Source organism: Dipodomys ordii, unplaced genomic scaffold, assembly GCF_000151885.1.
Source record: "Dipodomys ordii isolate 6190 unplaced genomic scaffold, Dord_2.0 Scaffold131, whole genome shotgun sequence".
NCBI lineage: Eukaryota > Metazoa > Chordata > Mammalia > Rodentia > Heteromyidae > Dipodomys > Dipodomys ordii.
In genome coordinates, this window is record NW_012267347.1 from 4,513,608 (window position 1) to 4,540,166 (window position 26,559).

At 50.9% G+C, this 26,559-nt stretch overlaps 1 protein-coding gene across 1 annotated transcript in view; it reads left to right on the plus strand.

Moving 5' to 3' along the window:
- Nucleotides 1-25,858, plus strand: part of Mef2d (myocyte enhancer factor 2D) — a 33,695-nt gene extending 7,837 nt beyond the window's left edge. Inside the window, exons 2-11 of the mRNA XM_013030644.1 lie at nucleotides 9,017-9,204; nucleotides 9,794-9,997; nucleotides 12,520-12,657; nucleotides 13,640-13,850; nucleotides 14,085-14,141; nucleotides 15,688-15,878; nucleotides 17,607-17,736; nucleotides 23,212-23,452; nucleotides 23,867-24,173; nucleotides 24,493-25,858. Of these exons, the coding sequence (XP_012886098.1) occupies nucleotides 9,151-9,204; nucleotides 9,794-9,997; nucleotides 12,520-12,657; nucleotides 13,640-13,850; nucleotides 14,085-14,141; nucleotides 15,688-15,878; nucleotides 17,607-17,736; nucleotides 23,212-23,452; nucleotides 23,867-24,173; nucleotides 24,493-24,504 (1,545 nt within the window). The 5' untranslated portion in view covers nucleotides 9,017-9,150 and the 3' untranslated portion in view covers nucleotides 24,505-25,858. The remainder of the gene's footprint in view (nucleotides 1-9,016; nucleotides 9,205-9,793; nucleotides 9,998-12,519; nucleotides 12,658-13,639; nucleotides 13,851-14,084; nucleotides 14,142-15,687; nucleotides 15,879-17,606; nucleotides 17,737-23,211; nucleotides 23,453-23,866; nucleotides 24,174-24,492) is intronic.
- The last annotated feature ends 701 nt before the right edge of the window (nucleotides 25,859-26,559 follow it).

Consider the following 26,559-nt stretch of genomic DNA (forward strand, 5'->3'; position numbering starts at 1 on the left):
ATGACTGAAATGGGCTTAGATTACAGTGTCAGGGTTAGCTACTGTGGGAAGGATGATAGTTAGATAATAGGAAGGAATTCCCAGGTAGGAGACATTTTCTGGGCTTCACTGTTGGAAAGGATATGACTGAAGTGTAGATGCTATAATGGTCAAAGGGAAGTTAAACTTCAAGGCAGGTAGAGGACTGGTTGTCTCCCACTGGTAGGAGTACAATGCCAGGGCCTCCATGCCTGCCCATGTGTCACCAGGTACCCATGCTTGATTGGGTGGCTTCTGACAAAGCAATTTGGAGCACCAGAGATGACTCTGAGTCCAGGGGTTTCACCCTGAGAAGTTCTCTGTAGTTCAATATCTTAACTTGCTGCATTGGGTCATGTTCTCTCATTCTGTACTCTGAGGCATGGGTTCTAGAACTGATAGGAAAGCTCCATCCCAGCCTGCTGCTTTGGCTCATCTTTGGCACTAGCAGGAGGAGTGGGTTTTGAGAGCTGCAGGCTGTGGTGTAGCCTTCACACTTTGCCCTGGGAACTTTACTAGATTCCTGTAGCTTCAGTGAACATTTCTTCCTCATGATTTTACCCCACCCCATCTGGCAGGCTGGAGGACCAACTGAATGGACTGAGCCAATCACTGGGGATGTTTAGACATTTGAGGGTGCCTTTTGGAGAGAAAGAATGGGGCCAGAGGCCTGGAGTTCAAACTCTACTTGGGGTTCCTAAATGTCATGGGATTTTGGGTAGGGGGTGACCCAGACCCTGGAATGGGAAGTTAAGCTTGAAGGAATAAGGTCAAAGACACTATGCAAATCTCCATGCAAATGAGCAGGAGTGAGTCATTGTTGCTAGGCCTGCTGGGGTGGGGCGAGACACAGGCACAGCTTGGGTTTCAGAACTGGCCTGGCCCCACCAGGGACATGGCAATGACCTTGGGCCAGACCATGGCAGAGACCCTTAGAGGCCCCCAGCTCTGATCTGAGTGGTATTCCAGGGATGTGAGAGGACTGGGTCTGTTGCACCTCTGCTTTGGGGTCCTGTGTGCCTCTCCTGGGTACCTGCCTTGGCTGGTCATGAGGCTTTGTCAACTCTTGGTTATCTGGTGGGAGGTGACTGCTCCTAATGCACATCCCCCATGGTCAGCCCATTCCTACCATTCTCTGTTCTCCATGTTGTCTTTTTTGCCAGCTGGTAAATAATGTGTCCAACCAGGCCATCCCTGGTTACCTTGCCATGGACTCATACCATCCTGACTTCTCTTCTTCTTCTTCTTCTTTTTTTTGACAGTCATGGGGCCTAAACTCTGGGCCTGGGCGTTGTCCCTCAGCTCTTCAGCTCAAGACTAGCACTCTACCCTTTGAGCACAGCACCACTTTCGGGTTTTTCTTCTTATGTGGTGCTGAGGAATGGAACCCAGGGCCTCATGCATGCAAGGCAAGTGCTCTACCACTGAGCCACCTTCCCAGCCCCTGACTTCCCTTCTTTCCAGCCTCTCCACAGAGCATGCGAACAGACCCTCTGGGCAGAAAGAGCTCTTGAAACTTTATTGTCTGTTATGCTGGCTGTTAGGGTGACACTGGAGGGGCATTGTCTAACTCAGAGTCACGCAGAGGAGCTGGAGCAGGGACTAGCACCCAGACCTGGAGTCCCAGCCCAAAGTCCTGTGTTTCCCCTGATCATTGCCCAACATCATTCACCCCTTTTCTACAAGAACTCAATCTCCTGTTGTGTCCCTAATTATTCTCAAGGTCATTTTGGTGGCTCTCGGAGCTTTCTCTGTGGTAGGGGAGACAACCCAGAGGCCAAAAAGGGAAGACCAGACTGGTAGGGAAGTGCAGGAGCCTCCATAGGCAGCCATACAGCCTCACAGCTGCAGCAGGAAGGATGAGAGCTAGACTACAGGAAGGACAGGCTGGGCTAAGGAAATAGTAGAATTTGCTCTGGAGACAGACCCTCACTGGAGAGGCATCTCCTGAGTAGAGAACAGGATGAGCCTATCCCAGGAGGTTTGCCAGGGAGGAGAGGGCGGAAAGCTTTGGGTGGAGCATGGGAGAATTGTCCAGCGGAAGCTGGGGGAGGGCTCCTGACCCTGCTCCCCACACCATGCCAGAGGTTCTTCAGGCTGGGTCCTATCCCTTATGTGTTCCAGAACCTCAGTGCCTGTCCCTAACTTGTGTTTGTAGGTGCCTGGGACCTTAGACCACCCCACCCATGCCCAGCTTTCCTAGACTTTCCCCCCTTAGCCCGCCCCCAGGTCCCCTGTCAGTGAGTTAAAATTAGCTCAGTGCCCAGGCTAAAAATAGCCCCTGCCCAGCCCTGAAGCTGCTGGCTGGGGGAAGGGAGTCCCTGAGGGAGGGGAAGACGGTGGGAACCAGGTTTTGGGGTAGAGAGCCTGCCAGACTGAACTTTGAAGGGTTGAAGCCGGGGCCAGGCTTTGGAGATCTGACCATAGAACGGCGTGGAGAAAGTGACTGCCTTGGGAGGGAGCAGGAGCAGAGAAGAGCAGGGGAAGGCGACTTGAGAGGCTTAGGCCCTCGCCTAGGGGGTAGAGGCCTGAAACATTGGCTGTGTGGGGGAGGGGAGAAACACAGTGGCAGGCTCAGGCTCTGCTTTTGCTCAGACTTCAGAGGGGCAGTACCCCTACCCCTATTGCCTCTATGAAGGAAGGACTCCCTGGGGGACCATGGGAAAGATGCCCCAAGTCGCTGGCCTGGGTGTTTGGGGTGAGTCACAGATTCATCTTGGATCCACCATTGTCCAAAGGTTCTCAGCCTTGGTGTCTGCTTTGGAGGCAGCCCCAGAGCTGAGGTTCAGAGAATGACTGAGAAGTTGTTAGTCCTCTGGACAGGTGGGGATTGAGGACGGATCAGAAGTTGAGTTAGGCAGCTTGATCTTGGAACCTACTCTGCTCCTCTAAGGGCCTGCCTGCCCTTTGCAGGCTTGGCAAAGCCCAAATGCTCCTTCACAGGACCCTGAGGGTCCTTTTGGCTCTCTCTGGCCCTCTCCAAGTGTGGGACCCGCCCTTCCTTGTCTCTTGGCTGGGCCACAAGTTCTCAGAGGGCAAGGAGGGTGCCCAGAGTCCAGATCTGAGCCTGCCTACTCTCCCTGCTTCTCTGGATCTGCCTGGTCACCTGATAAACACTCTCTCCTAGTCTTTCTTCACCTGTGCCTCACACTACCTTCTAACCTCTCTGCCACTTTCCTGTCTCTGTTCTTGTGTCTGTGTTTCTGTCCTCTTCCACCACCACCCCTCCCATGTCTGCCTCACCCACGCCTCCTGCCTCCTCCCTCGTTAGTGAGCAGGCTGCTTGAGGCCGCCTGACTGTGGGGGTGACAGGTGGATTGGATTGTCACCCCCTCCCCCAGCGCCTGCTGCTTATTTCATGCCCTGCAGCCCAGCCACAGGGAAGGGGCGGGAGGAGGGATGACAGCTGTCTCCAGCACCTCCTGCCTTCCCCTCCAGTCCCCAGCCTGCAGCCCCAAGCAGCCTGGGAGGGAGGGGATGAAGGCCTGCCTAATGAGAGATCCTTTTCTCACTGTGGGGAAGAAGTCCATTGCTCCGAGATGTAGGGCACCCACTCAACCTCTCTGGGCATCTGCTCCATTTTGACCCATGCTGGGGTGGGGACTTTGGGAACAGATGCTCTGAATCTGGCTCATGGCCACTGGGGCAGAGGATCCATAGGGATAGAAGAGAATAAAGAAGAACATGTGCTTCTCTCCTGAAGACCAAGAGGGAGGATTGAGGATAGAATTGGAAAGGAGTCCTGTAGCTCCTCAGGCAGGACAGCCCAGCTCAGCCCTGAGGCAACTGCTGTTCCAGGGGGGCTGCCCTGACCCTCCCCTCAGGCTCCCCTCACACAGGAACTGAGATAGCATCATTCTGAAACCTGAGAATGGTTTGACTATTGCTCAGGTACTGGGAGGTGTTAGCACTGGGGAGGCAGTAGCCTGTTTCTTCTTCCATACTTCCTCCAAAGCAGTGACCCTTTAGGGTTCTTTTTGCATTTCATTTGTACTTCATTTGCATATAAACACAACCCCCAGTTCTTACTGGGTCTGTAGCCTACTTGGAAAAAATGGCTTCTCTGCAGCTGTTCTTTCTTCTACCATAAATCCTGGGGCCTCTTCCATCTCCACAGGAAGCCCCCTGTCCAGCCCTGCCCTATCCTAGGAGTTGGTTAGTCTGAAGCAAGCAACTGGAGCCTTCCAAGGCACTTGCAAGTGGCATGGATGATGTCCATGGGGTTGCTATGGGAGCTATTAGAACAGGAAGGCCATCCTGGGGGCCTCCATCTCTTTGATAGCCCAAGTTCTCCTAAGCCCCTGGCAGGTAGAGCCAAGCCCAGGGTTTAGGGAGGAAGCAGCCACTGGCCAGGGCATTGGAGTGGGCTTCTTAGAAGAAGAACAGGCAGGAGAGGAGAGATGGAGCAGGACCAGGCCAGGCTGGAGAGCAGAGTCCACATCTGGAGAACAGATGCCCAGGCCTCTGGCTCCTGGCAGTTGGCTAGGTAATTAGGCAGAGGGCTAATTAAGGAGGGCCAGGTGTTCATTGAAATCTCCTAATGGGGTAAGGAAGCTTGGGAAGCACAGGCCTCCGCACCTTCCAGTAGGGTCAGTTTAGGGTCCTTCGTGCCTGTCTCGGCCCTCGCCATCCTTCTTCCAGTGTCACAGTTAGAGTTCATGTTCTTGCCCAAGGGCAATGTGGAATGGATAACAGAAGAGGAAAAAGGCTAGTACAGACTGAGCTTGCTTTATTGGAGAGCTTGTGGTTAGATAGGAGGAAGGACTGCCCAAGGCAGGAGCATCTCCTCCCACCTCTGGAAATGTTGACAACCGAGGGAGTAGAGTAGGGAAAGGGACCTAGGAGGCATAGAATTAGCAAGAGTGTTCTGAGCTACCTTGGAGAGAGGAGGGATAGAGGGGGCCTGGTCTGACTTCTGTCTGTCAGAAGATACTCAGTGGATCTCTATGGCTTCTCTGCCTTTTCAGCCCTGATCCCTCTCACATCCCAGCTCCCCCAGCATGAGGCGGGGGTGTGGGGGGGGGTGTAGGAGATCAGCCAGGGAGCTGGTTGCCAGGAAACAGTTGCCTAAGCAACCCCATCCTCTCTATCTCCATGTGCTTAGGGCTGCTCCTTAGAAGACTTTAGAGTCTCACCCTCTGTACCAGCCAACCTGAGGATAGGGAAGGTTGCAGACTACTAACCAACCTGAGGGTGGCAGAGGTGGTTTGGAGGGTGGTTGATATCCAAAATGATAAGGTTTAAGAACAGATGGTAGAGAAAAGTTCTAGTTGCACGGATGATTAAAGTGAGAAGAGCTGTACTGCAATAAGACTGACAGAAGTTAGACTGCAAGAAGGACTTATCACATGATCATAACAACAAAATAATCTTTTCTTCTCATATTTCCTGAGCTCCTTTGTATTGGCTATAGCATATGAAAAAGGCAGATCTAGGGGCTGGGAAGGTGGCTCAGTGGTAGAGCACTTGGCCTTGCATACCTGAGGCCCTGGGTTCGATTCCTCAGCACCACATAAGCAAAAAGAAAAAAGCTAGAAGTGGCGCTGTGGCTCAAGTGGTAGAGCGCTAGCCTTGAGCTGAAGAGCTGAGGGACAGCGCCCAGGCCCAGAGTTCAGGCCTCATGACCGGACCCAAAAAAGAAAAAAGAAAAGAAAAAGGCAGATCTAGTTCCTGCCCTCATGAAGTTTCAGTCTCATAAGGAAGCCAGCGTTCAATAGAAGCACGGAATTGTAATTATTTATATTTGTGGTAAGTGCAGGAAGACTTCAGGAGTGGCTTTTTGAGGATGATGAGAACAATGAGAGGTTTTCTTCCAGCTTGGTGGCGATTGTGCTGACCATAAGCTGAGATTCCATTTCAGCAACTGCTTGTGACCAAGGGTGGTGAGAGGCAGCAAGCGGGAGCGAGGCGGAGGACAGCTGCAGGAGCAGAGGGGTACAGTCTAGATGGGGGCCAGAGAATCCAACTTGGTGGAGCTGGGCATGGTGGTGCATGCCTGTAATCACAGCACTCAGGAGGCTAGGGTAGGCCGCTCATGCATTTGAGGACAGCCTGGGCTAGATAGTAACTTTCAGGCCAGCCAGGACTGCAGAGACTCTGTCTCAAAATAAAACACAATACAATAGAAAGCGAACTTGTCATAGGCCCCAATGCCCTCCCATCTTTGCTATCCCATTGCAAGCAGTTTTTAGATTGCCCCCACAAAGGGTGTTGGGGTTGGTCAGTGGGAGTTCAGGGTCCTGGGGGCTGATACTTGTTCTGGGCTAGTTAAAGCTAGTTGAGCCATTGGTGGTATTCTAGGATGTATGTGCGGGTGACGGGAACTGACTATGGTGCATGTTAAGGGCAAGGATAAGGATAGAGGGGTCTTTGAGGAGCGGCAAGGAGCTATGCTGAGGGGCAGAGCAGGGGAGCCTGAGAGAGCAGCCCTGTGATAGTCCAGATTCTTCTTTCTTCTCTTCCTTCTTGCCACAGCTAGAATGAACTTTAGCATTTACTGTGGAATCTTGGGACCACAGTGTGGGACTAGAAAGATGCAGGGATGCTCAGCAGCCATTGGTGGTGGAAACTGGGGGTAGAGTCCTCTGTCATCTCTGTTGTGGCTCTGCCCAACTTAGATGGAGGTCATATGGACACTAGAGTCCACCTCCTTGTGCTCTACAATGGACTGTCTAGGAAGGGTCTTCACAGAGGGGACTCCAGAGGGGAAGGCTGGACTTCTTTGGGTCAGGCTTCTCCCAGGACAGAGCTGAAATGGCTTTAGCAAATATGCCCACCTCTACCATCTTCAAGAAAGTTCCAACCTTGATTCAGAGACTCCTGGAATGATAGAGCTAGAGAGTCATCTCCATCCCATCCTTGGCCCTTCTAGTCTCCAAGGGCCCATTCAACTTAGGTGGCCCCATACAGACCTGGTAGCATACATCTTTTCTGACTTAAACTGTGCCGTTCTTATCCCATGGTTTCCTCCAGAGATGCACAATGCAGGGTTCCCTTTTTGTTGTTGTTGACCATGGGGCCTGAACTCTGGGCCTGGGCGCTGTCCCTCAGCTCTTCAGCTCGAGGCTAGTGCTCTACCACTTGAGCCACAGCACACTTCTGGCTTTTTCTGCTTATGTGGTGGTGAAGAATCGAACCCAGGGCCTCATGCTTGCAAGGCAAGCACTTTACCACTGAGCCACCTTCACAGCCCCGGGTTCCCGTTTTTTTTTTTACCTTGGCTCTGAGAATAGGATTGTAGGCCATTGAGTTGGTTATAGGTATCCCAAGATGGGGATCCTATGATAAAGAATGGTCAAAAATACTCAGATTGGTGTCTTAGACCTGGCCAGGACCTCTAGGGCAGGAGTTAACAGAGTGAGCCCCTTTTGTACATGTAATTCTGTTGTAGCACAGCCCCTATCTACTCACTTGTTCATTGTTGCTTTCAGCTGCTTGCACACTGCCATGGTAGAAATGAATAGTTACAATGGACTGTATAGTCTGCAGAGCCTCAAATACTTTAGCTGAAAGTGGAGTGAAACATCTACAGCACAGTTCCTAGGCCCTGAGTTCAAGCCCTAGTATCAGCCCTAAATAAGGAAAGAGAAAGGAAGGAAGGGTGAGAGGGAGAGAAAAGAAGTGAAGAGAAGGGGCTGGGAAGGTGGTAGAGCGCTTGCCTTGCATGCTTGAGGCCCTGGGTTCGATTCCTTAGCACCACATAACCAAAAAGAAAAAAAGCCAGAAGTGGCGCTGTGGTTCAAGTGGTAGAGCGCTAGCCTTGAGCTGAAGAGCTGAGGGACAGCGCTCAGTCCCAGAGTTCAGGCCCCACGACCGGACCCCCCCGAGAAAAGAACAGCAATGATGCATACTGGGCACCAGTGGCTCACGCCTGTATTTTTTTTTTTTTCTTTTGCTGGTCATGGGGCCTGAACTCTGGGTCTGGGTGTTGTCCCTCAGCTCTTCAGCTCAAGGCTAGCACTCTACCACTCACTGGAGCCACAGTGCCACTTCCAGCTTTTTCTGCTTATATGGTGCTGAGGAATCGAACCCAGGGCCTCATGCATGCAAGGCAAGCACTCTACCACTGAGCCACCTTCCCAGCCCTCATGCCTGTAATTTTAATTACTCAAAAGGCTGAGGTCTGAGGATTGTGATTCAATACCAGGCCAGGCAAGAAAACCTGAGACTCTCATCTCCAATTCAACACCAAAACAGCTGGAAGTGGAGCTGTGGCTTAAGTGGTAGAGTGCTAGCCTTGAGCAGAAAAACTCAGGGACAGCACCCATGGCCTCAGTTCAAGCCCTGGGACTGATATAAAAACTTCAACACTCCAAAAGAAAAAAAATAATTGCTGATTTCTCTAGAATAGTCACCTGTTTCTGTGTATTTAAGCAGCAGAGCTTTCTTCAGATAAATATTTTAGGCCAAGGCCCACTGAATAAAGCAGATTGTTGCAGAGGAGCTCTGGTTGGAGATGGGGATTCTGTAGCTCCAAGCCCCATAGTAGGACTCCCCAGGGTTCTCAGGGTTCCCAGTTCTATGTGAGGAACACTGCTGTGAGTTGGGATGCTGTGCTGGCACCAAGCATCCCCTGGCTGTTGCTTGTGGCTGGAGCAGACATTCCTCAATGTACTCTCTACACTAAGATCCAGAATGGGAGCCCTGGTTCCAAGCCAGAGGGGCAGCTGGGGAGCCAGGGTAAGCTCTAGGGCAAAGAAGAACATGTTCTTCTCTAAGACCCAGACCCTGAGAAGCCAGGAGCTCTATGTCCTTGGTCTGATCCGGAGCCTGATGGCAGCAGTGATGGTGGGGCAAGAGCCTGGACCAGGGTCCTGAGCCTCTGCATGAGCTCAGCTTGGCATACCATTGCCTCAGGTAGCCTGCACTGTCTCATGTTGAGATTGGGATACATGTATCTCCAGATTCTCACAGGTGCTGCGAACTTTATCCACTTCTCCAAGGAGCAAGCTGGGGACTACAGGTGCTGACAGACCTCTTGTTGACTTTCACCTTTCAGGACATTGTACATAAAGTCATATAGGCCATGAACTGAGCACCGATCCCGGACTTTCATGAGCACAGCGTGAGGTGCACTCAGACCTGCCACCCATCAGCCCCTCCCCTCCCTAGCATTGAGGACTTCCAGAGAAGATGGGGAGGAAAAAGATTCAGATCCAGAGAATCACTGATGAACGAAATCGACAGGTGAGGAAGTTCTAGATCCCCACAGGGTGGGTGAGATTAGGAGCCAGCTGGCTTCTACACTGCCTTTTTCTAGCTCTCCACGAGGGCTACCTGGGAGAGGAGGAAGGCAGGAGACTATGACAGAGGAGGTGGGTTTGAGTTGGGAGAAGAGCAGGCCCTACCTCATGTGCCTCCACATTTTTGTCCCAGGCTCCATTACAACCAAATGAACCTGGATCCCCACCCCAGAGCCTACCTGGGGACTTCCTATCCCACCTTCCCAGTGCAAATCTTTTACTTCTTTTCACCCTGAGAGCCTTTCTGCTTTCTCTGCTCCACTGACTTCTCCTTAGCCCCAACACAGAGGTGTGGAGTCCTAGACATCTAGATCCTCTCTCTACTACGAGTTGGCTCAGAGCTGTTTTTGGCCATTGCTAATTGAGGGTTGCTAGCCTTTTTGTTCCATACATCAGGGACTCCTGAGGGTCGTGTCTGTGTCACACTAAGCATAGGGACTACTTCATACAAGTTGTATCTAGCTGCCTATAGACAAGGACTCCTGGCAGCCCTTGACTGAGCTAGACCAGGCTGCCTACCACCACTCCTGCAGGTGACATTCACCAAGCGCAAGTTTGGACTGATGAAGAAGGCGTATGAGCTGAGTGTGCTATGCGACTGTGAGATTGCCCTCATCATCTTCAACCACTCCAACAAGCTGTTCCAGTATGCCAGCACCGACATGGACAAGGTGCTCCTCAAGTACACTGAGTACAACGAGCCACATGAGAGTCGCACCAATGCTGACATCATCGAGGTGGGCCCACATGTGCAGATCACCTTCTGTCTATATCTACATGCACTTAGTAATCTCTCACCTCTGTGCATGCACAGATAAACCCACCTCCTCTTAGGCAAACCCAGGCCTGGAGGAGGAAAGAGAGTAAAGAAGGTACGGAAGGGCCAGAGATTTCTGGCTCCCAGGTGGGGGGTCTCTGACTCTACCTCTTCCCTTTGGGGGTCTGTCTGCCAGAGAGCCTTTTTGTCTTCTCTCAGATTAGTTTCTGCCTCTTCCCCTTTCTCTATCCTTTGGACTGCTCTTGCGTCAGACTTTTCCTTTTTATGTTTGCTTATTTGTATCTATCTCTGCTGTTTCATCTCTGACTCTTGGTGGGTCCCTATGGCTCTGTTTTCTGTTTTAAGAGAGTTGACATTGTGAACTGTTGAAGGACATAAGCTTTGGAGTTCAGCTCTGGCCTTTATGGCCATGTGGCCTTGGCCAAGTGCTTTGGCTTTTTTGAGTCATGATGTCGCCCTCCACAGAAATGGGGCAGTCCTCCTATTATGTTTTTTTTTTTTTGGGGGGGGGTCTGGTTGTGTGGCCTGAACTCAGCCTGGGCACTGTCCCTCAGCTCTTCAGCTCAAGGCTAGCACTCTACCACTTGAGCCACAATGCCACTTCCGGCTTTTTTTTCTTTTTGCTTATGTAGTGCTGGGGAATCGAACCCAGGGCCTCATGAATGCAAGACAAGCGCTCTACCACTGAGCCCCCTTCCCAGCCCCTGTCCTCCTGTTATGGGTATTCTGTAAATGCATTTAAGAGGCCTAACTGTACTTTTTTTTTTTTGCCAGTCCTGGAGCTTGAACTCAGGGCCTGGGTGCTATCCCTGAGCCTTCTTGTGCTCAAGGCTAGCACTTTACCACTTGAACCACTGCACCACTTCCAGCTTTTTTGTTTTTGGTCGGGGCTTGAACTCTGGGCTTGGGCACTGTCCCTATGCTCTTCAGCTCAAGGCAAGAGCTCTACCACTTGAGCCACAGTGCCACTTCTAGTTTTCTAGTGGTTTATTGGAGATAAGAGTCTCATGGACTTTCCTGCCCGGGCTGGCTTTGAACCATGATCTTCAGATCTCAGCCTCCTGTGTAGGTAGGATTACAGGTGTGAGCCACCAGCACCCGGCTCACTTCCAGCTTTTTTGAGTAGTTTATTGTTAAGAGTCTCAAGGGGACATTTTGCCTGGGCTGGCTTCAAATCACAATTCTCAGATCTCAGCCTCCTGAGTAGCTAGGATTATAGGCATAAGTCACTGGCACCTGGCCTAACTGTACTTTTTTTTTTTTGGCCATGGCTCTGTCTCTCAGTTCTTCAGCTGAAGGCTAGCGCTCTACCACTTGAGCCACAGCGCCTCTTCTAGTTTTGAGTGGTTTATTGGAGAAGAGTCTCACGGACTGGCTTTGATCTGTGATCCTCAGATCTCAGCCTCCTAAGTAGCTAGGATTACAGGCATGAACCACTGGTGCTGGGCTAACTGTACTTTCGATACAGTTTTGTGGTAAAGAAAATGGTACCTAGGAAGCCATAGGCCTACTCACAAAGATTTGGAGAAAATGGCCTGGTTTTTATGTTAGAAGAGACAGATCTACTCTAGACTAGAAAGTGGACATTGCAATCTTTTGAAAAACAAAGTATCTGTGAAAGTATTCCAAACCTGGCTCCAGTGGCTCATGCCTGTAATCCTACCTACTCTGGAGGCTGAGATCTGTGGTTCAAAGCCAGCCTGGGCAGGAAAGTTCATGAAATTCTTTATCACCAATTACCCACCAAAACACTTGAAGTGGAGCTGTGGCTCAAGTGGTAGATGGCTAGACTTGAGCAAAAAAGCTCAGAGTTAGTGCCCAGGGCCTGAGTTTAATTTCTAGATTCCCTCCCCCCCCAAAAAAAAAGAAAAGAAAGTATTCCGCATATGATTGCAGCCTTGGGTCTCCTGCAGACTCATAGTATACATACTTCTACTTTGTGGAGGTTACTGTGGCAGGTAAAATTCATGTGAGAAGCTTTGGCCTCTGGACAAGAACAGTGTGGGGGTGCTAAACATCAGGAGCTCAGTAAGTGCTAGTTTCCTCTTTGCTTTCCTCTATCTTGTTCCTCTGCCTCTCTGTCCCTATCTCAATATCTCTTTTCTTATGAGCTGTTCTCTGGTTGGGATAGGGGCAAATCTCCACTGACTATACCCAATCCAACTCCTTGGGGGAGTGCACATTGCCTTCTAGCCTCTTGGCCTTTTGGTCAGGCTGGGGCTGGCCCAGAACACCAGCCCCTCAGCAGTCACTGGAAGCCTAATCTCTGCATCCCATAACATGGAGTATTCTCTCACCTAGCAGTGGCCTAGAAGTACTGTGGGGTAAGGGGAGGGAATTCTGAGGAAGGAGCTGAGGACATCTGGGAACCCTGAGGAAGGTGGTTAGACAAGAATAGGAGTCTTAGGGAGGGCTAGAAGGAACTGAGAGATAAGACAAGAAGGACCCTTGCTGACTGGCTGACAAGTGGTGCGGTTACAGACCCTGAGGAAGAAGGGCTTCAATGGCTGCGACAGCCCCGAGCCTGACGGGGAGGACTCACTGGAACAGAGCCCCCTGCTGGAGGACAAGTACCGGCGCGCCAGTGAGGAGCTGGACGGGCTCTTCAGGCGCTATGGGGTGAGCCCCACTCACTCTCTCTTTCTGTTGGCCCCCTTCTGGCCCCTTCCCCCCAGGCGCTGCACAAGAAGCACAGGGAGTGTGAGAGCCCTGAGGTGGACGAGGTGTTTGCCCTGACCCCCCAGACGGAAGAGAAATATAAAAAGATAGACGAGGAGTTTGATAAAATGATGCAGAGTTATAGACTGGCCGTGAGTAGTCGCATGGAGGAGAGCCTCCCTGTGGTGCATGGTGTGGCTTCTCGCCCGGCCCAGCCCAGGCTGCCTCTGATGGATGTTCTGCTCTGAGCCATGCTGGGACTAGTGGTGACCACCAAGGAACTCCCAACGTTGATTGTGATAGCCATTTGGCTCTTGCTGAGACCCATCTTGAATGGAGCACAAGTCATCCTCACTAGCAAGAAATATGTAGATGACATGTTGTCCTTAGAGGATAGGAAAGTAGTGTGTGTTCTGTAGCAGGTCATTTTGGAGGAGAGGCCCTCTTGGGCTGCTCTGGTGGCCCTACCTAAGGTACTCAGCTTTGTTCAGGGAAATTGATAAGGGAAAGGCCATGAGGTGGGTGCAGATTCCCTCTGCAGCAGGCCAGGTGGAAGGGTGAATGTCAGTGAAGCAATGTCCTGACTGTGACACAGTCCTTTAGCAGCTGTGTGTGTGAATTTGGGGCTGTCCTCAGGTCCTCTAACCTGCTCCCAGTGTGTCCTGCCTGGCTGAGGACTAACCCATCTCCACTAGGGGTATCCCTGGTCCCATCTGCAGTGAGAAGAACCTTGCCTTCTGGGCTAGAGCTGGATCCCACAGTGTTCCTGCCTCCATGGGGAGAGGCAGGCAGGGCTACCAGAAGACCCAGGCTAGGGAGCTCAAACTGCTGCTATAGCAGCATAGCCCATAAACCAGAAGATCCCTTGCCTGCCCTCCCAGGGTGAGTGTGTCTAGGAAAAGGGTTGACTTGGCCTGACGTTACCCTCCATCTTTCTGTCTAGTCAGCTGTACCAGCTCCCAACTTTGCCATGCCAGTCACGGTGCCTGTGTCTAATCAGAGCTCACTGCAATTCAGCAATCCCAGCAGCTCTCTGGTCACCCCTTCCCTGGTGACATCGTCCCTCACAGATCCACGACTCCTGTCCCCACAGCAGCCAGCACTACAGAGGAACAGTGTGTCTCCAGGCCTGCCTCAGCGGCCAGCTAGTGCAGGTGAGTAGAGTGGAAAATGTGTAGGTGAGGTGGAAATGAGCTGTACAGGGGACTCTGGCATTTCATTTTCAACAGGGAGGGAATCTTTCCTTCCCATGGCATTCCTAAATTTGTGTGGCACCTGAGGGAAGGGCATAGGACTCCTTTTCCTGGGTTCCTCTTCCTGTTCAGTCCCAAGACGAATTATAGAAGGGGGAGTGCTATTGGCTTATCATGGTTCTGCTTTTTTCCCAGGCGCCATGCTGGGGGGAGACCTCACCAGTGCTAATGGAGCCTGCCCCAGCCCTGTTGGTGAGTGCAGCTACTTTTCACCTGGCTGGGAAGGTCTACTGCTTGGTGGTTTCAGGTCAAAAGAGCCAGAGGAGAGGAAGGTGACAGGGCCCGAACTCGAACTAAGTCCCTGAATTTTGGTGCCTGTACTAGTAGCTGGTATTGGATGATCAACAGAGTTGAAGGCTGAGAAAGCTGAGAATGGAGCAGCATTGCTAGTTGGAACAGAAGACCCCAGATTTTTCAGTTGAATAGGGGTGTCTGGTCGGGATCTGAAAGATGGGAGTGTCTGGCCTTGCGTAGAACAGTAGGCACAGACTTGAGCATGCATTCCCCTGCACACGGGCCTTTCCATTTGTGGAATATGTAGGCATAGATGCACATTTTCAGGCAGGCACACATATAGGAGCCTTCCTCCTCCCTCCAGCAGCTGACAGCCCTCCTGCTCTGTGTGCCATCCGTCTGGGTGGCTGTGACTCCTAATGTCACTATTGACGTCACTCTGACATTCCTGCCATTCCCAGAATGATCTGGGATTTGGGATGGAAGCAGCCACACACTTTTAGGGTATCAGTATGCTCTTATGGGACAGAACATGGTGGCATTTTCTGACTTCAGTCACCCTCACATCTCTGGACGTCAAAATGTCCCAGCTCAGTGGCAGCTCAGCAGGGTATTGGGGGTATGAATGAATACTCGCTTCTTTTCCAAGGAAAAGGTAAGAGAAATGCTTTCAGACCTTGCTTGTAGGCTTTTGAATGCAGCATGTGGGAAGCAAATTACAGTCCTGCTTGGCCTCTAGCCAGTGGTGTGGCCCTGGACAAGTCATTACGCCTCTCTCATCCAGGCTCAAGTTTCCTCTTCTGTACACAGGGCTATTAATGCATGTCCTGTCTGTCTTGTAGGGTTAATGTGAGGGCTAAATGAGATAATATGTGTGTGCAAGGCCTGTGTACATTGTGGAGCGTGAAATAGACGTAAAAGATAGTTATTATGCCTGTTATTACTAGTCTAATTATGGTGGTGGCTGTGTCGTCAGTTCCCTACTGCCAGTAACAGCATCACCACCAACAAATGGCCTGTCTTCCTCAGGCTATAGGCAGTTCTTCATGTGCTGATCCCAAGTATAGCATCCCCCAGCTCATGGCAAAGGGATCAGTCCTGAGTGGTTAGTCCTGGTGGCCAGGCTCTTCACAGGTTCATTTTGGGTCCTGTTTGGAGGTAGAATGTGGAATCTGAGAATGCTGGACAAAGAGATACTGGGAAGAGGCTTGGCCACAAGGCTTCTTCCTTGTCCATGGCGAGTCAAAAGGCAGTGATCGTTTCTAGTTCTGCCTTCCAGCCTTAATGCTCCCACTAGCCAGTTTCATCAACTGTGGCTTTGGTTTAGATTCAAGGGTGTTCACAGGACAGGAAAGCTTTAGGGAATACCAGGCAGCTAAGCACCCACTCAGAGCTTGAACATGGCTTTGAGAAGTTCTCAGTGTTAGGAGTAGTAGGCCTTAAATACTTAACAGGGCTGAGGGCCAAACTGATGTTTTTCTTTCTCATCATTTCACTTCTGCAGGAAATGGCTATGTCAGTGCTCGAGCCTCCCCTGGCCTCCTCCCTGTGGCCAATGGAAACAGCCTAAACAAGGTCATCCCTGCCAAGTCTCCACCCCCACCTACCCACAGCGCCCAGCTTGGAGCCCCCAGCCGAAAGCCCGACCTGCGGGTCATCACTTCCCAGGGAGGCAAAGGGTTAATGCATCACTTGGTGAGTGTGTATCAGGGCTGTAGCAGAGGGTGGGTGTGAGGAAGAAGAGAAGAGAAAACTTGTAGCAGGAATGATAAAGGTTAGTCACAGTTAGGATTTCTCACAAGAGATCATGAAAGCATGGCTTTTTATAAGCTCTTTCTTCCCCAGGACCCCTTATCAGATTAGAGCACAGAAAATCAGCCTAAGGGCAACAGAAAGGGACAGGAGGTGGGAAAAGGTTCTGTGGTGGGGAGAATACTAGAAGGTATTCATATTATAATAGGATAGTGGGGACCAGATCATTGGTTAAGGTCAGAATGTAGCATCTTCTTGAAATGAGTTCAGGAGAGCTCTGTCCTTATGGGTCAGGGAGAGTATCTTGCTCTTAGACAGAAGAGAGAGCATCCTGCTCTTAGGCAGAAAGGTGAATGGATGGCAATGGGGGGAAGGCAGAGGCCAGACACTGAACCATCCACTTGGTTTTATTTCTGCTCCCAGACTGAGGACCATTTAGATCTGGTAAGTGAGGCTCTGAAACGTTCATAGTGTCTTTGAATTTTGGGTTAGCCCACGGCTCTGCAGCCCTGCAGCATGAAGTATATGTGTCTTGTCCTTCCACCTGTATGCGTAATTGTGTGGTGTTTGATTATTTGCTGGAAGCTATGCTTACTGCCAAGTGGGATACTAAAGTGAATGGGGCAGGGGCAGGGGTTGATATTCATGCATGTATAACCTGTGTGTGTGCATGGATGTCTTTGGGATGTACATTCATTGAGATGTGTCTATGTGTATCTAGAAAGGCTTCAGAGTTCCTGACCATGCTGCTTCAGTTCAAGCCTTGGATCCCACTAGCCTTATGACTTCACTTAGGCCCATACAACATTCCTGAAACCCAGAACAGGAGCCTAATCCATAAGAGGGAAAGTCCAAGAAAGTCAGTTTCCCCAGGGAAATGAGTGGATGCCCAAGCCAAAGCTGGAGTTGTCCTTAGTGGGGGCCTCCCTGCCTTTGTTTCGGCCTTGTGCTCCCTCTTACACTCTGCCCGTCTCACCAGCACCCAGCACCATACACAGCTACTCCTTTTTTTCTCCCTCCCTCCCTCCCTCCTCTTTCTCACACTTACATATTTACCGGCAGCCAGGAATGGGGCGGGGGCTTCTCTCTCCCCAGCTCCCTGACAGGAGGCCAGAGAAGCTGGAAAAGGCAGGCAGACTTTGGCGGCCAACACAGCGGCAGTTTCGGCCCCAGTGTTGAATTGGAATAAACAAGTGACTCAGCGGCAGATGGAGCTGACAGCCCCACACACGTGTGTGCATACATGCAGGCACACGCCACTCCAGGCCCCACATTCCCCTCCCAGATGCCAGCACACGTTTTCCGGGGCATCTGCTGCAGTGTGATGGATGGAGAGTAGACTCTGAGGACCTGGCCACAGGAAGAATGTGTCTCTTGCTTTTATCCCTTTGCCTGAGAGCCCAAACCAGTGTTGGTGTTGGGCCAAAGGGCCAGCACACATACCTTCCTTTGCACGTATGCAGGTGTGAATGAATCTGTGTGCACACATTTCTCTCTGTGGTTCTTTGTGTCTGACTGCACCATATTGTGTATGGGTATTCATGGAGTCTCCATGCTAAGGCACTGCACCTTGGCCTTGGAATTCTGAGACCGCACTTTCGTATGGATGGCTAGCCTAAGGCAGCCCATCCATCCAACCGCTACCTCCTGACAGTTAGTTTGCTCTTACAGAACAATGCCCAGCGCCTTGGGGTCTCCCAGTCTACCCACTCGCTCACCACCCCAGTGGTTTCCGTGGCAACGCCGAGTTTACTCAGCCAGGGCCTCCCCTTCTCTTCCATGCCCACTGCCTACAACACAGGTGAGTGTGTGACACCTCTGCGTACACTTGGGACAGGTGAGTCACCAAAGGAAAAAATTACTAGCTCTACCCCAAAATGAGGAAGGCATTGATTGCTCCACTGGGCACAGGTGGCTCATGCCTATAATCTTGGCTACTCAGGAGGCCGAGATCTGAAGATCTAAGTTCCAAGCCAGTCCAGGTAAGATGCCTGTGAGACTTTTATCTCCAATTAACTACCAAAAAGGCTGGAAATAGAGCTGTGCCTCAAGTGGTAGAGCACTAGCACGAAAGCTCAGAGATAGCACCCAAGCCCTGAGTTCATATTTCCCCCTCCCCCAAAAAAGAACACTCAGTTAAACTTGAATTTCAGATCAAATGAGTGGTATCTTAATTTAAGTGTATTCTGTAGACATTCCTGTGCTAAAATATGTCCCAAAGACATACTTAGGCTATAAAAATTGCATTATTTTGTCTAAAATTCAAACTTAACTAGGCATCCTTTATTTTTATTTATTTGTTTATTTATTTTTGCCTGTCCTGGAGCTTAAGCTCATGGCTTGGGCACTGTCCCTGAGTCTCTCTGTGCTCAAGGGTAGTGCTCTACCACTTGAGCCACAGTGCTACTTTCGGCTTTTTCTGTTGATGTGGTACTGAGGAATCAAACCCAGGGCTTCATGTATGCTAGACAAGCACTCTACCACTAAGCCACATTCCCAGCCTGGCATCCTTTATTTTTATTTATTTGTTTGTTTGTTTATTATTTGTCGGTCGTGGGGCCTGAACTCTGGGCCTGGGCGCTGTCCCTCAGCTCTTTAGCTCAAGGCTAGCACTCTACCACTTGAGTGCCTCTTCTGGGTTTTTTTGCTTATGTGGTGCTAAGGAATCGAACCCAGGGCCTCATGCATGCAAGGCAAGCACTCTACCACTGAGCCACCTTCCCAGCCCCCTTTCTTTTTAATATAGGAGGAAGGAAGGAAGCCTTCAGTGTGAGGAGGAGGGACATAGGACAGAGGTGGCTTGAGCTGAATTATTTAGGCCAACCAGGCTTTCTAGACTACATGTTTGAGGAGTGGGGAGTGAGACATGGTATGGCATACACAAAGGCTTCCTTGGGAAGGAGAATAAAGGGATGAGGAAGAGGAGACAAGAACGGTAAACTGGCCAGAGTGCACTTGCCAGCTTCCTGGGCAAGGGTAGAAGAGGAGAAAGCGACACCACCCCCACCCCCACTGCACCCCCCACCACGTTGACTTGGTGGTAGAATAATAAAGGGGAGGTAGGCAGAAGACTGGGGAAGTTGGGAAGGCATGTCTGAAGGTGAGGAGTCTCAAGTACATGGGAGAGGCCTCTGGATAGAAGAATTCAAACAGAATACCTAGTGCCTAGCTTGTTCTGGGTCTCCAGAGCTTGTTCTGGCTGTATCACCCACTCACACCTGCTTGGGAACAGCCTTACACTTTACCATCCTTGCTCCAGGCTGCTGCATCAAAAGGGACTTCCTGGCAGGGAAAAGGAATGTCACCTGGTTTCACAGCATTTGTGCACAGTGGGCTCCTTCCCACTAAGGAGACCTTTGTCTTCCCCCAGGCCTCTCTAATGTGAGTGTTTTGTTAGGGCTGTTTCTGTGATGAAAGTAGACTAGACCAGGAGACTCTACTCCATTTCCTCTTCATTCCCAAGCCCCATCCCAGAGCTGAAGCAGGTTAGGGACAGATATCAGTACACAAACAGGTACACATACACATTCCAGCCTCAGTTCTCAGTGGCAGGTAAGAGAATTGGAGGACCTGCGTCATACTGAGGCCAGTCTGTGATGCTGGTAAAAATTGTACTGTCCACATTGTGAGCCTCTTGTTCCTCATGTATGTACCCACATACATACCCACTTCCAGTTACTGTGTCTCATAGCTCAAATGGAACTGCTACCAAAATGGTCTCCTGTGGGCTGAGTTTCTGTGGACAAAGGGACTGAGGCCTTGTCAGTGCTACTGTTAGGGTCAGGTCAAGGAGAAAAATTCTCTTCCTCCAGGCTGGAGTGAGGCAGGGTGGACCAGCACACTTGGTGGAGGGCAGCTTAGTCTCATTTTCAGATGGTTTCTGCTGTTTTCTGATTCCAGCAGTTTTTATGAAACATGAAGGCAATTAGTTGGTGTCAGTGAACCTGGGACAGGTGCTAGCTGGGCGGTCTTACGGACTCCTACTTTGTTACTGTGGTGTGAAAACAGTTTCTGCCCTCGGCCTACCTTCCGAGCCCTGTAGAGTGGGCTTTCTCATATTCTCTCACTAGCCCAGGCTTCAGTTGTTGCTACAGGAGTATCTAGTTTAGATAGCAGGTATTTTCAGGTACCCTCAGTATATAAAGAAAACTCCAGTGAACACATGGGTGTTCAGTTGTTCACTGTTTAAAGTCCTGGCCTCTGTTCAAGTTCCGGCTGGGGATGATGTGGCTGTGGTAATGTTTTGGGTAAAAGATGAGCCTGGCCCCTTGTTGACACTGGCTGGAGATATCTGGCTGTGGAGGTTCTGGGAGCAGACTGAGGGGGCAGCCAAGTGGCCCAGGGCCAAGTTCCTCCTGGCTCTTGGGATCCAAGCTTCCCAGTGGATACAGTGGTTGAATGGGCAGTGCAGGGCAAAGAGTTGTGTTCTCTGAGGTACTTCAGGCAAGGCACTGCCTTCTGGGTCTGGCTTGCATGTATGTAAAACATGAGGTAAAAATAATTGGTTCTTGGGCTGGGAAAGTGGCATGAGACCCTGGATTTAATTCCTCAACACCACATAAGCAGAAAAATCCGGGAGTGGCGCTGTGGCTTAAGTGGTAGAGCATTAGCCTTGAGCTGAAGAGCTGAGGGACAGCACCCAGGCCCAGAGTTCAGCCCCACAACCAACAAAATAAAATAAAATAAAATAATTGGTTCCTAAAAGATAGAACGCAACAACAATAACAACAACAATATCAGTTCTGGTCAGGCAGTAGTGGCTCATGGCTGTAACCCTAGCTACTTAGGAGGCTGAGATCTAAGGATCATGGATTGAAACCAGCCTGGTCAGGAAAGCCTGTGAGACTCTCCTCTCCAATTAAACACAAAAAGCCAGAAGTGCAGCTGTGGTTCAAGTGGTAGAGCACTAGCCTTGAGCAAAAAAGCTCAGGAATAGTGCCCAGGACCTGAGTTCAAGCCCTATAACTGGCATAAAACAAACAAAAAAATTGTTCAGAGCCCCCATTTGCCCCTACTCTGCTTTTTAAATATAAAGTATTTCTATTACTTGGGAGATAGAGATCAAGATTAGGGAGGATTGCCAGGTTCTGATGTCCTATGTCTGTAATCCTGGCTACTCCAGAGGCTGAGATTTGAAGATTGAAGTTTGAAGACTATTCCTTGTCATCACCAAAAAACTAGAAATGTAGCTGTGGCTTACGTGGTAGAGTGCTAGGCTCGAGCACAAAAGCTCAGTGATAATGCCCTCAGTTCAGGCTCCAGGACCCATACCCAAAAAAAAGAGCGAGAGATTAAGGAGGATTATGGTTTGAGGCTAACTTGGGAAGGTTAGTGAGGCCTCCAGTCTTAACCAACAAGTACAGAATGGGTGCCTATGGTTCTAGTTACCTGGAGGCATGAATAAAATGATCACAGCCTGGGCAAAATCACAAGATCTTATCTCAAAAGTAACTATAAATGCATAAAAAGAAGGGCTGGAGATACAGGGCTCAAGTGGTAAAGCACCTGTCCATAGGCATGAGGTCCAGTACTGCAAAATTAGCAAAGAAAACTGTGTAATAGAGAATTCTGGGGTCTTGTCCAAATCATGGGGCTTGCACTGTCCCTGAGCTCCTTTTGCTCAAGGTTAGCACTCTACTGCTTGAGCCATAGCTCCACTTCCAGCTTTTTCTGTTTATGTGGTACTGCTTTATGCATGCTAGGCAAGCACTCTACCACTGAGCCACATTCCCAGCCCCTCTTGTCCAAGTTCTTGCCACCAGCCTTCCCTGTGACCTGGGGCTGCAGGTGCTTCATTTGTAACATGGGAAATAGGTAAATCTTTAAAAGCTTACTATGAGCAGGACACCATTCTGTGTGTCTTCTATGTCCTTAGTCCTCCCAGCAGCTGTGCTGCTCCTAGAGATAGGAGTAGGATTACTGTCCTGGTTTCTAAGCAGAGTGTAAGTAACCTGCCCAGGTTCACTCAGCTGGCTTGTCAGTGGAGGTAGCCAGGAAGTTTAGCTCATGCCTTTCGCCTTATAGCTGTGTTGCAGAGATAATACCATCTTCCCTACACAAACAGCTGAATGAAATGACTCCAACACAGCATAGCTTAGGATGACTGGAGGGGCACCCTCTTGCTAGCATGTCCCTCCTGCTCTCATGGTGTTGGATCTGTGTAGCCTCAAGGAGGACATTTCTAAACTGTCCCAAACAGGCTATGACAGCATCACATTGCTGTGTAAATGGTGAAACAATGAGTACCCTCTTGCACTTTTTTTTGTCAGCTGTGGGGCTTGAACTCAGGGCCTGGGTGTCATCCCTGAGCTTTTATTCTCAAGGCTAGCACTCTACCACTTTTTTTTTTTTGGTCGGTTGTGGGGCCTGAATTCTGGGCCTGGGTGCTGTCCCTCAGCTCTTCAGCTCAAGGCTAGCACCCTACCACTTAAGCCACAGTGCCATTTCCAGCTTTTTTCTGCTTATGTGGTGCTGAAGAATTGAACTCAGGGCCTCATGCATGCCAGGCTAGCACTCTACCACTAAGCCAACTTCTCAGCCCCATGCACTTTACCACTTTGAGCCACAGTGACACCTCTGGTTTTCTGGTGGTTAATTGGAGATAAGAGTCTCATGGATTTTCCTGGGCTGGCTTTGAACAGTGATCCTCAGATGTCAGCCCCCTGCGTAGCTATTACCGATGTGACCAGCACCTGTCTCCCTCTTGCACTTTTGCAGAACATCAACCCCTGGTGTACCTCCCCTCCCCTAGGCCTTGAGGCTCCTCTGCTTTCATAGTGTGTGGGTTGGATAACAGACACGATACATGTCCTCTGTCTCTGCGAGCATGGTAGTTCTAGTCCCTGCTACTATCTGAGCATGCATGGCCTGTAGACTCATGGGGCCTGTACAGAAGGTGAGATGGTAGTGGCAGCCTTGCTTCCAGGGCTTACTGCTCTGCTGCCTCAGAAAGGCAATGAAAGCTAAGTAAAGAGACTTTATCTAAAGTATGGTAGACCTTCCCTATCTACCTACCTCCCCTTGCCTTGCCTTTTCCTAATTGTCATTATAAAAGTGATACCTACAAATGATTTTTTTAAAGTTCCACATTATGTTAAAAATCACCTTTATTTATCCTGTTTTTTTTTTTTTAAGCAACTCATGATTACTGACTTGTGCTTCTAACTCTGAGTGCCATTTTTATGGGTTTCTTGATCCTTCACATAAGTGGTGAAACACCACCTGTCTCTCACCTGCAAGGCCCCTCACGGTCTCTCCTTCCTTTTCTCTCCTACAGATTACCAGTTGACCAGTGCAGAGCTCTCCTCCTTACCAGCCTTCAGCTCACCTGGGGGACTGTCGCTAGGCAATGTTACTGCCTGGCAACAACCCCAGCAGCCACAGCAGCCACAGCAACCACAGCCACAGCCACAGCAGCCACAACAGCCACAACAGCCACAGCCACAGCAGCCTCAGCAGCCGCAACAGCCACCTCAGCAACAGCCCCACCTGGTCCCCGTATCTCTCAGCAACCTCATGTGAGTCCTCAGGAGGCTTTCCACAGGGATTCCAAGCGGGGAGGAGAAGAGGGTCCTCTGGAGAATGGGTCCCCTTCAAGGTTGTTTGTATTCAGTAGATAACACGTGAGGTTGTGTAGATGTAAGTGGCAGCCTTTGGCCCACACAGATCCAGGAGACAGCTTTAGCTTGGGCCCCTCCCTCCAGCTAGCCCAGGGAGGATATGAGGGTGGAGGGTGTGCTGGGCACAGAAAGTGTCATGGGATCGAATGGGACTAATATTACCTATTTCCCTCTCTCCCCTTCTTTTGACCCTCTTCTCTCTATCCATGTGTCTCTCCCTCTTTCCCTTCATATATCTCTGTCCTCTCTTGCTCTGTCTTGTATCTTTGTCTGTAATTCACTCTGAACCCTATCCCCATTGCCTGCCTCCAGCCCAGGCAGCCCCTTGCCCCATGTGGGTGCTGCCCTCACGGTCACAACTCACCCCCACATCAGCATCAAGTCAGAACCGGTGTCCCCAAGCCGTGAGCGCAGCCCTGCGCCGCCTCCTCCAGCTGTGTTCCCGGCTGCCCGCCCTGAGCCTGGTGACGGTCTCAGCAGCCCTGCAGGGGCATCCTATGAGACCGGGGACCGGGATGATGGACGGGGGGACTTCGGGCCCACACTGGGCCTGCTGCGCCCAGCCCCAGAGCCAGAGGCTGAGGGCTCGGCTGTGAAGAGGATGCGGCTTGATACCTGGGTACTGTAGCATCACCCTTCCTGTCTGCCAGTGTCTGCTACACCCAGGGACTGCCCCAATGTGCCCCCAACCTGTTTTTTCTCCCACCTGAGAGGCCTTGTGGCCGGGTAGCCCTTCCACCAGCCCTTTGGGGCCAGCACCACTTTCCCCTTTACCCCTCCAAAGGCCCACCTTTCCTCCCTCCCAGCATCAGATCCGTGCTTGATGACCCTCACAGCTGGCCCTGCATTAGAGCCCTGGCCCCATGGGAGAGGGAATGGGGTGTACACTGAAGGCAGGGCCTCCCCTCACATCCCCTCTCCATCTCCTCTCTTCACAGACATTAAAGTGACGGTTCCCACCCCCCTCCTCTCAGCCTCCCTGATGAAGAGTTGACAATCTCACCGCCCACCCCTCCCTGTCCTGGGCTCCTCCCGCTCGACCCCCACTTCCTTTCTTGTGCTCCATGTCCTGTTGACGGTTACATTTGTGTATAATTATTATATTATTATTATTATATTTTTTTTAATTTGGATTCTCGCTTTGGAGAGAGGGATGCTCTCATCCCCTTTCTCACCGCCCCCCACCATTTTCACTGGTGGGGGCTCTCTTTTTGCGGGAAGGGGGGGTCACTTTGCACGTTGTACACATATGCTGCAGGAAGGGGGTGGGGAGCCCGGTACGCCTTTGGGAAAGGACAGGTGCCGAGCCCTGCATGTGGAGCCCTCCCACCCCATCCCCCAGACAGAGGGAAAGAACCAAAAACTACCAAGCAACAAAAACCCATACAACAGACTGAACCCCAAAGTTGGCTTGATGGTGGGTTTGTGTTTCAAGGGGAATGTGAAGAGGCAGAAGTCCTCTGCTTCTGGGCTGTTCACACGGTGGTAGGCACACAGGCCAGTTCCCAAGCCTGGCCCCCCCCCCACCTCCTCTGCACACATACACAAACACTCTGATCCTTGTGCGTGCTGCATCCCTAAGGTCTGCGGGTGCTGGGAAGGCTGCCTGAGATTCTGAAGCTGGGGCAGGGCTTTGAGGTGGAGCCTCTCTGGTAGCACATTGGAGATACAGACACAACCATGAGGAGAGGGCTGAGAAGGACAGAAGGGCTGGGCAAGGGATGAACTGGGGTCCTCCCCCCCCCAGCTTTTTCTCTAAGATATACAGTGCAATAGCTCCCCATCCCTCAGTTGACCCAGCCCCATAAGCTGGCCACAAGTGCAGGGAGACTGGGGAGAGGAACTCCAGTGAGGTAGCCTCAGGGCTGGGCCAGTCAGCCTTAAGCTCCTCTGGGGTGCTTGAGAGCTAGAGCCTTCCATCCGTGGGGCAGCTATGGAGAGGGCACTTTGACCCAGAGGAGTGGACACTGGGATGGTCTGCAGAGGCAGGAGGCCCCCACAGTGAGGTCTACTGGTCCAGGGCCTCCCGGGCCCCTCCTCCTTGTTCCTCTGCCCCAGCTCCCTGCTCTTGGCACCCTCATTGTCTTGCTACCTCCTAGTCCCACCACCTCCAGGCTGCATCCCACCTTCCCTCTTGGCTACTGTAATTGTAAATAGCGACCTTTGGAAAACCTTAGCAGTGTAACAGTCCAGGAAACTGGTTTTTTTTTTTTGTTGTTGTTGTTGTATTGATATGAAATGAGATTCTATTTTTGTCAAAGTATATTGTAATAATAATGACTCAAATGGCCCGTACTGTACAGATGAGATTCTTCTGCTGTTCTTGCTCCCTTTCCCTCCCCAAGTCTGCCCGCTCTGCTGCCTCCTCAGTGGGGCTGCAGGTAGGGGCCCAGGGGCAGTGAAAATACAGAATCCTGAGACTCAGGCTGGATTAGAGATCAAACTGGAGGGGGCAGGCCCCTGGCCTCTTCTGTTCTGCCACACGCCCTCAAGGGCCTGGACTAGGCCAACAGGCCTACCCTCTTACTCCACACAAGCCCAGCCCCTCTGCCCAGGGAGGCAGTGCTCCCATTTGGAGCATAGAGTTAGACAAGATCCATTTTTGTGATAGACTATGGTCTTTGCCTGCCTATGACCCACCCTCTTGCAGTATTTCAACACTTGATGCAAAGAAGGAGCCAGAAGCAGAGGGGTGTGTGACCACACACAACCTGAGTGTGCTCATGAGGGCATCTGGTATTTTATGTGTCTGAGTGTAGTGTACCCTTGTATTTATGTATGTGTGTATGGTTGCAGGGGGTATGTACCTTTGTGTGCCTCTGAGCCTGGCTGGGTGACTCTTAGTATGACTGGAGCTCTGAGGGTTATGTCTCTGTCTGTGTGGCTGGATGTGTGTTTACAAAAGGACAGGTGGCTGTGCCAGCCCCTCAGCCCTGGCTTCCAAGCTCTGTGATCCCACTCCCTTCTACTCCTGCCCTCAGCTTGGATGTGTTCGTACTGCAGTT